Raw genomic sequence first — 10,212 nt, 5'->3', positions numbered from 1 at the left:
AAATTTAAAGAATACATTGAATTAACGTATTACAAGCCTTTAAAATCATCTCTGCTATGGTTTAATTACAGCAGCAGCTTTTAATGTTTAGTATCAGAAAGACTATTCATATTATGGAATAAATACTAGTATTTATTTGTTCCCTTTATGATCATCTCCAAGAAAATATTTCATATCAGACAAGCACTCTATGCTAAGAACACAGTTTACAATAGCCATTTACTGAAAACAAGGCAGATGCAGAAGTTTTCTTGTACAGGTATACACATCCTTTGCAGTTCTGTACTACAGGCGCCTTCTATCTTTCACAAAGGGGAGTAAAAATACTTCTTGGTATGGAAAAGATATGAAAAGCCTATAGGAGCAACAAGGTTAAGATATTTAATGCAAATAGGTTCCCAATAAAACCATTCCTTTCCTTCCAGTTCAGTGAAGATACGTAACATAACCAATTAGTTATAATCTCTTCTGACCTATGACTTCAGTTTAGTCTGGTTACAAAGGGTGAAGAAAAAAAAAATATTAATTATCTTCAGCTGTCGGAACAGAATTCCAAGAAAAAACTAAGCAGATCTTCTGGGGTCCTGAAAGCATTTTTCCTGACTGTGCAGATAAGAATTCAAGGCTCCACTAAATACATCAAGTGTATTGAAAGTTTCTGGGATGAGAATACTCCAGTGCAAAAGACACCTCAATGCAACAGAATCCAATATCCCTAATAGAGATAAAATATCCCCTTTTACCATCTGAGAAGACTATGCACATCTAAAGACCAAAAGAAACACACTAAAAAATTTCAGACAAATGCTTTAAGTTATATGTTTTTATTATAAAATGACACTTGGTATTAGTTGCATACAATAGCATGTGCTGTCAGCGTTGCATAAGTGCTCCCACGTAAAAGGCAACAACTGCAGCGCCTGCCTGCACTAACCAGAAGGAGGTTACTTTATATCCACTGTAGCTAAGTTACCTGCAGTCATTACTGCAGCATCTGACATGACCGTGTTAGGAACCATGAGTGGATAAGCCAGGGCATGAGATACTGGTTTAGTGCCTTATAAATAGCAGGTATAGCTTTATGTGTTTATTATTAGGAAATAAACCCTTTATTTGGTACATTTCAGTTATTAAGCCTTAATACATTTCTTGACTGCACCTAGAGGTATCACCAGTAGCAGCAGCGACCTGAGACTACACAGCCCTCTGCGCTCCTCTTCCATTGCAACACCTCTTCACCAGGGGACTACTACACTGGATTTTACACTAGTTGATGACCCGACTTAGTACTGCTTTAGAACAACTTGAGAGCTTAACACTGTTTTCTTCCATGTTCAGTTACTGCTGTTTGTCTGTCAGTGTGCTCTGTTCAGTGCCTGAGCTGTGTTTGTTCTTAAGGGACCTTCCAATATATCTCCAGTATTCCTTTCGGATGGTGTCTTTTTCTTTAGCCAGAATTTCACACAACTATGAAAAAAAATTGAGAGATTGGAGTGTTATACCAAAAGCTTAACCAGAATCCTTAATTATCTTTATAAAATGCATACAATACAGGGCTCAGCCAGTATTAGAAACACCTTTCTTAGCAACAACATTTGTTTTATTCACCAGATTTGCAGCTGTCCAATGACCTCAAACTGATGTCAGTTCCAACTGGTAGTCAACCAATCTGACACTGCACAAAAATCTCTCCAGTCCCATTTCAGTTGCAACTGCTTCCCCGTGACTCCTTTCTGTGCCTACCACTTGTCATCTACCCCAGCCTATTCAGCCTGTAGTATATAACAGTATACTTGTGACTTCCTGACAAGCTTCATTGTCTTTTAGTGATCCAGTAGGCTGTAAACCACTTCATTCAAAACAGTGGGGGAACATCCTGCTCTTCAATCTTCAGTACTCCCGATGGACTGAGAGGAGGTATTCTTTTTTTTTTTCTCTTAGCAGACTGTCCCAAAAGGATTCTCCATGCAAGTCATCACAACATGTTAGAGCTGGTGCTATACAGATACTTCCACATGTTCTGATTTTTGTTTTATTTTGATCTAGGAGAGCAGTGAGGCACAACAGAAGTCAACCCTACTCACATGGGTAGGGCTGTGAACAGCATTTTACATGTGTGTAAAATTTATATGTTGTGAACACTGTCTACAAATGTTTCAGTCAATTCCCTTTTATTATGCAGATGACATTGCCTTACTCAGTGAACCAGAATTGAGATACAGGAGCTTCAATGCCTAAGCAGATGAAGTCAAACTCAGTGAAATAGTATAAAGGGACATGAATCTGAGAGGTACAACTGCACTTATTTACACGCTAGTCCTGGAACACAACAAAGGAAAAATGTTGAGAAAGAACGATGTTGGAACACAGAGACTCCAGGCAAGAACTGCAGCTCTAATAACACTGAGTTCCAGTCTGTCCCACAGTGAATGGAAAGTGTTCTTTTAAAAACTACACTGCAAAACAAACTACAGCAATGAGTTCCCTGAATATGAAGCACAGGGAGATACACAACATTACTAGAAGTCATTTACTGCCTGTAGGAAGTGCTGCCCAACATTCCTTACTGATGTCCCCAGTGCCTGCTGGCCTTTAAGCTAATTCTGCCAGGTTTCTTAGAAGGAGCTAAGAAGTGCAAAGGGAGCTTGAGATTCTGTTTAGATATAGATACTCTGAGAACAAGATTCACTAACCTACAGAGAAGAAAGTGAGTTCATACTACAAAGTTAGCATTGGAAACTCCTTGACTGTTCCAACATCTCCTTTCTTCTGCAGGCAATATTAGAAACCTTCCTTTACTACCAGGTGAAGAAAACTTACAGTGATTTTGTAACTGGCAAGTTATTATTTATAGATAAATTCATGAGACCCTTATGATTATCTGGCTTTCATGTTCAACTCTTCATAAAGCTGCTGTGATTAACAAGTAACCTGTTCTATTTACAAAAATCAATCCAATTTTGTCAGGCTATAAAACAAGAGAGCATAGATGGCATCCCTGAGAAGCAAAGTCAAGCTCTCAAAACGTACCTCCAATGCCTTGTTTAGTGTTTCTTCCTTGTTATCACACTGGTTTTCAAGCATATCTTCATATATGTCCACAAGAAAGGCAATCAGATAGGGTGAACTGTGGCTGGGCTGTAAATTCAACAGCTGGTCTAACAGATTTGGATACTTAGAAAGACCACGATCCTGTAGAATCCTAGAACAGAGGTTAATAGGCTTGAAACATAACGCTGGGAAATCTGGTGTGAAGAATTACATTCTTGTTATGACTCCTTTATTTGGAAATCAGTTTTGAAATAAGGGTGCAAATACAAGTAAGGCAGAAAGTAAGCAGCATGCAGCAATAATCAGCTTAATGTTGTAGTAAGCTAGTATAGTTATGCTCAACTGAACAGAAATTAGACTGAAAGCATGGTCATTACTTCCTACTCTATGCTCTGGAACCCAGTAACATTACAGGTCAAGTTTTTAAAAACATGAGAAGTACTGCAATCCTCCCACAAGAACTACAGGGCCAGAAACTTACTGAAAGTTATAGAGAAATCAGGTTAATATATTAACCCCTTGTGGAGGTTTTCGCCTGCCTGCTTAAGCACACAACACTAGAATGAACAGCAACAAGCTCTTTCCAGCTAAGAGCTAGGCATAAGACGCCTTCTACAGATACTCTCTTTGCCCCCCAGAGAAGGATGCCTCACCCTTTTAAATAGTTCCAAGCGCTCTCATTATGTGGCACTGCTGTGATCATCTCAAGAGTGTATCTGTGAGAAAAAGATAACTGGTCATGAATGCAACCACTAACAATGCAGTTAGAAATTACCTGAATGTGCTCAGATGCTCCCAGATAACATTCCTCTAGTCTATATTTCAGAGTGTTTCTGCAGATCATCTCAGCTGGGTCATAGATCAAAAATGTCTCGCAATATAATCACCGCAAGTCTCAGAGACAGACACTGTGAGAACTGTTTTAAAGTCCGAAGTATTCCAGTTGCTGCATTTTATACAATAATGAAACAGTTCTCAAAATTATGAGCAATAACTATGAACAGTAACTAAGAAACAACATGATATACTCTCCTGGTATGCTAAAGGAATAACTTGTGTCTTGATGCTGAGAAATGGCAAAGGGCTGAAAAGGGCTGGAGTAATTGAAACGCAGGGTGAGCTATGTTAATATGACTACATGCGGTATGTTCTGTACCTATTTGCAGAACTTTTTTCATGAGGCTGCACTTGCGCAAACGCACAGAAAGGCAGAGCTTGAACTTTCAGCTCACACAGCCTTCTGCAGCAGTTCTTTTAAAGTAGCACTTGGGCAGCTCCTCTAAAAGCAAAGCAAGAAGAGGCACCTGCCGTACAGTCAGAAAGCCACATTTCATCTTCACAGAACAGACTTTACCTTCTGCACTTCCCCAGCATAACCAGGCATTCAGCTAGTTTTCAGAGACAGCAGATACTGATAAAAAGTTCTATAAGCAGTACTGAAAAAAAAAACCCCAAAACCAAACCCTAAACCTTTTTTAACCCTCTGCAGTCACGATGACAAAGACTGAGTTTATCAAGCAACAAGCGGCCCAACTACAGTTCTATAATGACACCTGGGAAGTCTTAACCTTAGACAGTCTGATTCTTAAGATGGTATCCAATTATCTTGAACATAGCATCACGTATAAACTGAGCAAGGCAGGATGTCAGATATAACCTCTAGAGAGAAAAAGCTGGAAAAATACAAGCCTAAGTCATGGAAATGGTTCAGATTTATAAATCTGCAGGGAAGTTATAAACTGGAAGACAAGTACAACTTACAGCAGTTTGCAAAGACAACCATGAAAGGTGGCAGGGGCTGGGATCCTCTATGAACAATGTACCAATGGACCTATTCAGAGACTCAGTCTTTCTTCTGAAGAATAACTCCAAAAAGTTGCAGTACCTTCTTTTCATTGCTTCTTCACTTCAGACAAACATCTTCTCATAACCATCAATACTGATCAACAGTCTGAGATGTGCAAACCATACAAGGAAGTTTCCATTACCACCATCACTAGGAAAATAAATGGCTAGTGGTATGTTTGTAACTGAAGACAAGTTACAAACATACCACTTTGAAACAATTTCCAAAGCTCATTTTCCTCAAAACTAGCCAAATCACACAGTTGTCTTTGTGCTGACCACATACCCCTGAAAGCTCCTTTCTTTTTCCAGCTGCATCAAATTCCTCACAAAAGGCAACTCCTCTTCCTACAATTCACATCCATGTTACCTTTAAATCATTGTGGCTACTGGTACTACTAAAACAGCAGTTTAGTACAATACTGAGAATGCCTCTCCTTCCAAGCTTTCTCAGGGTAGGATGTAAGATGCTAATGAACAGCACAACTTACATGGTTCCGGTGTCACAGATTTTCTGCAGGTTGTTCCACTACAGCTAGCTGACTATAAAAAGCCACAAGTTTTGTTTGCACAACAAACAGCAGGGCTGGAAAACAGATTCATGAGAATAGCTTGCCCAGGGTAAGCATAGCTTGCTTCAGCACTACTCAACAAGTCAGTGGTACTGAACACACCTATATATGCACTAACACTTGATCTGCTATCCATGAGAGTGAGCCCAAAACCTGCAATAAAAACAGGAAAGACAAGCCCACAGGGACTGCCAAAGTATTCCTTTGCTTTCATGTAATGGAGAATGCTTAATGTGAGCATGAACAGCATTACTAACTGGACTTCTCTGTCTAGGACTGCTGGATCATTGTAGCCAGTGGTGTTGAAAATTACGAAGTGTCGTTGGTTCCAAACAGAGTTGTTTCTCACATCTTCCCTCAAAAGCTGGTCTACGTATTCCAGTTCATTGTCCCATAATTTGAACTCCTATGGAAAGGGAATGAAGAGAGAATGTCACAATCGAAAGTTTTTATTTTTTAAAATATATCCTCCTTGCTCCTAAGTTCTCTGAACATTAGATACAGAGACTTTTTTGAATAAATCAACACAAAGTTCAAAGAAAAATAAGGAAGGGTGCACTAGGAACACACTGCATTATTCAGTAGCACACAATGGTATTAGCTCATCATTAAATTCATGCGCATAACAGTAAGCAGCCAACAACAGACCTTGTTGAACTCGCTTCCTAAAAGGCAAGTTTATAGCTAACTTCTACCACACATTAAAATGCCAATTGTTTTTCCCGCTTCAGCCTTAAGAAACAAAGTGCCAAATGCAATTCAGATTGTATTTAAGAAGCAAAACTCTACAACCTGAGCAGGTTATTTAGTGAATCAAGAGTTCTGTGGATACAATACCTGAATAACCCATTGTCTGTGTTGCCACGCATGGTAATTTTTGGCATCTTGGTTAAGAATGTCAGCTATGAACTCAAGCTCTTGAGATGGATCCTGCAGCCACTCCACCAACACCCGTCTGTGATGCCTAATGACAAGAGGAGGAAACTATTTTTAGAATAGTCTAAAAATTTTTTGTGACTGTGTGGTCTGTATTAAAACAGCACATAGCAACTGTACCACTTAGAAAAAAACCACCAGTTAAATACTTCAAATTAAATATACCAAAACATTTCACTTGGCTCTGAGAAATATATGATACATACTATACTAGAACAAATTCTAACTACACATACACATTGGCCAATGACCTGCTTTTAGACAAGTTATGTTTACTTGAAGTAACATGTTTCCACTTTTAACACTCATGGCCAAAGTCTTCAGCAGAATAAAATTTTCTAGTACTACGTAATTTCTCTAGCAGTAACAATGCTGCTGTTTTGCCTATCCCCATTCACTTGGGAAAAACCCAACAACAGGTAAGCAAACTCCACGAGCCAACAAAAGAAAAAATACTCATTTCTATTTGTCTTTTTGTTTGCCTTTTCATCAGTCATTTTTGTTGATCTGTCAGACTTATTTTGACAGTTTAAAAATTGAAATTAAAAGAAAACAAGACCTTTTCAGCGTGTCATAATCGTATGTTTAGAACAAACTGCTAAAGAGGACTTTGGCAGTGATACTGATGCAACTCCATTTAACTCCTCCACTACTGCTGCTGCAATAGATGCAGGAAGCAACTCTTAACAACTTTTAGGATCAATGATCACAACTTATTCTAGACAATTTACAAAACAAAAATTATCTGCGAAAATGTTAAGAACTGACAAGAAAACGTGATTTTACCAGACTTGGTAGTTCTTCGGCTGATCTTCAATGATAGCTGTAATATACTTAAGTTCCTCATGTAGATCCTTTCCCAAAGACTGCAGGAGGACTCTCCGGAAATGCCTGTATAAAAGTCAAGCATTCAAGTGTACTAAATACCATAACACTGCAACAGGGCTTTCCTAAAATTCACAGAGGAGAACATAGAAGAACCTTTGTTCACAGTTCTAATAGATGCTGAGTTAAAAAGAGTGCAAAAACCTAAACCATGTATCCAGTTCTGTTAAAGGCCATTCATTCAGTGGAACAGTGGAGAACTGGAATACAACTGGTTACAACAGTATGTCATCTAAGATCACAGCAATCCTGTTTCAGATTAACCTCTGTCTACCCACACTAGTTTTATCATCACAGAAACTATAACTTATGTGCTTAAAATAACATAAACTTTGTGATTTTATGCAAGTTAGTGGAATAAAGATGTACAAGAGGTACTTGTTAGCATTCACTAGTTGAAAGGCCCTACTCTGAATATCAGAAATTCACTGTTTATTCATTACCTAACTGAAAATTAACCTGACAGATCATCTAAAATGCACTATTTACTAAGTATACAATTATTTAGCAGGAAATAGCAGCTATCATGCTTTTATGCCTCTTCTTGAAGTCAGCTGAGGGCATCTTCAGCATTTTACCAAGGCCACGTTATAAGGTAAGTGATCTAATTTTAAACAGCAAAGTTGTTTTTGTGGCTAATCCTGACCTTGATTGATAACATCCTCAAAGCCAAATGAATGAAAACCACTGAATCAAAATGAGACATGGAAAATACTGAACAAAGGCTTTCTTCAGAGGCTCAGGGGAAGTCTACACTACTCCTCTGTGTAAACTCAACTAGTCATGCCCTGATTAGACTAACAAAATTAAAGACATAAGAGGTCAGCAATCAAATGACGACAGAAACAATCCCAAGATTATCACTTACCATACTGTGTAGTTTGCAGCATTTAACTCAATGGCATCTGCTGTTAGCTTGAAAGCTCTTTCGCTTCTCTCATCCCGCTGCAGAACAGCCCGGAAGTAATCATAGACATCTCGAACTAAATAGATAACAGCATCTTATCCAAGGCTATGAGACAATGGCCTGATTAGGGGGTAAGGTTAATAACACTTTGAAGTTACTTCCTATTTTGTGTACTTTAAGTGTATCTCTTTAAAATGATAGCTACACATTGCTCTGACAGCACTGTGGATTGAAACCTCTAAACGATATTAGTATAGCTAAAAGCTGCAAAAACATCTTAAAAATACACCATCTGAATAATATCCAAAACAATCAGAAAAGTTCCGTGCTGCTTACTCACACTATTTCCCCAGATGCAGCATTTTCATATGTCTCTGTTCCGCTTATGAGCTAGAAATGCCTTATTATGTGAACCAGACTGTCTGTTGTACTATCTCTTCAGCCATATGATTAAATAAAACCTTGGCTATTAACATCTCAGGTGAAGGTTCAACTTCAGAGATGCTTGGCGAAAACATCGCATGCAACCATAACACAACAACGCACCATAACACAACAAATATTAAATTAATTCCTTCATGGTACTACTCTAGAAAATACATTATCCAAAATGTGAAGTCTTGCTTTAACAACACTAAGGACAGACACAAATTTAACCGCCTTAAGTTTTCAGCGCAGAAGATATTTAAAACTTACATTTTTCACTGTAGATGATCTGAACAACAGGATTTGGCCCATCATTTTGAGGGACAGGTTCAATATCTGCCCATTCCTTCCTGTCCCTGTAAATACATATGTCTTTTCAATGCTTCTAAAAAGCACAAAATGCTACTCAAACCACTGCACGCTCAAATCCATGTCCAGCTGCACATCCTTGTTCCCAACGGTCACAATTACTGTCACTATATTATGGTCTATGACACAGTCGGGCACATAAGCAAGTAAAGGAGGTACTGACATACGTAACGGTACCAAAATCCAGTTGTAAGACACCTTGGGAGAGGAAAGTAATCCGTCACCCCACCCTCGGCCTGTCACAGCCGCAAGGCCGTGACGTGGGTTTGAGCGGTACGCGACGCCAGCGCCTCTCCGCGTAAGCAGCCAGCCGCGCTGTTCATCCTAAGGCTCGCTGCTCCGGCCGGCCACGCTGTCGCCTTGCGACGGGGGCGACGGGGGCGGCGGGAGGCCGCGACGCTGACACCCCACGTCCCACACCCCACCTCCCAGGCCCTGCCGCCTCCCGGCGCCCCGCCCGCCCTCTCCTCCTTCACCCGCCCCGCACCCAGCGGCCTGCCCGTGGCCAAACCCCGCCCGTCGTCGTTGTCGTTCTTCTCCTCCTGCTCCTCCTCCTCCCCCCGCCCCAGCGGCAGGGCCGGCTGCCACGGCCCGCTGCCGCCCTCCGGCCCTGGCCCCGCCATCCCACGTCCCTCACCCCCGAGAGCCGCTTCCGGGGGCGCGCGCGCGCAACACGCCCCCACATGGCGTGGCGTGACGTGACGCGACGCGATGTGACGCGATGTGACGCGACGTGACGCTGCACGCCGCCACCGCCCTCGCGCCCGTGGCGGAGGGAGCCCCGTCCCGGCCGCTCGGGAGCTGCGCCGCCGCGGCCGAACCTGTAGAGCACGTAGCCGCCGTCCTCCCCCTCCTCCTCCTCCTCTTCCAGCAGCTGCCCAAAGCCGCCCTCCGGCTCGCCGCCGCCATCCCCCTCCGGCTGCAGCTCCGCCGCCGCCGCCGTCCCCTCCGCCGCCATGGCCCCGCTGCTGCTTCCGGGGCCTGGCGGAACCACGGAGGCCGGCGCGGCGGCGGGGGCAGAGCGGCCGGGTGGCTCGCTATCGCCGCCCCTGGCGCGGAGGGCGGGGGCTGTGTGGCCGCGGCTGAGCGAGGCCCTTCCCGCCGCCGGGGCCTGGCCGGAGCGCGCCGGCCGGTGGCGCTGGGCTGGCGGCGGGGAGGACGGCTGCCCTCCGCCCCGGGACCGGGCCGGGCAGCGCCCGGGGGCCGCGCTGCGCCCTGAGG

The 10,212-nt window shown here is 42.4% G+C and overlaps 1 protein-coding gene across 1 annotated transcript; it reads right to left on the bottom strand.

The window, feature by feature from the left end:
- Window positions 1-808: 808 nt before the first annotated feature.
- On the bottom strand, window positions 809-9,979 carry FNTA (farnesyltransferase, CAAX box, subunit alpha). Its single transcript, XM_072859978.1, has 9 exons — window positions 9,813-9,979; window positions 8,893-8,978; window positions 8,158-8,272; window positions 7,191-7,295; window positions 6,306-6,432; window positions 5,726-5,874; window positions 3,705-3,767; window positions 3,031-3,202; window positions 809-1,467 (listed from the first exon to the last, which is right to left on the bottom strand). Exons 1-9 carry the CDS (start codon window positions 9,947-9,949, stop codon window positions 1,339-1,341), a joined length of 1,083 nt encoding a protein of 360 aa, XP_072716079.1. The 5' UTR covers window positions 9,950-9,979; the 3' UTR covers window positions 809-1,338.
- Window positions 9,980-10,212: the final 233 nt, after the last annotated feature.

This window comes from Ciconia boyciana, chromosome 4 (genome assembly GCF_034638445.1).
Source record: "Ciconia boyciana chromosome 4, ASM3463844v1, whole genome shotgun sequence".
Taxonomy (NCBI): Eukaryota; Metazoa; Chordata; class Aves; order Ciconiiformes; family Ciconiidae; genus Ciconia; species Ciconia boyciana.
This window is presented reverse-complemented; position numbering and strand designations above follow the sequence as displayed.

What these genes read in the sequence shown, in the direction of transcription:
- FNTA (XM_072859978.1), bottom strand. Translation starts at nt 9,949, where the DNA reads ATGGCGGCGGAGGGGACGGCGGCGGCGGCGGAGCTGCAGCCGGAGGGG. An exon ending in GCTTGGAACTATTTAAAAGG is followed by an intron (nt 3,203 to 3,704) that starts GTGAGGCATCCT and finishes CCTCTGTTCTAG; the next exon opens with GATTCTACAGGATCGTGGTC. An exon ending in CACTAAACAAGGCATTGGAG is followed by an intron (nt 1,468 to 3,030) that starts GTACGTTTTGAG and finishes TTTTTTTCATAG; the next exon opens with TTGTGTGAAATTCTGGCTAA.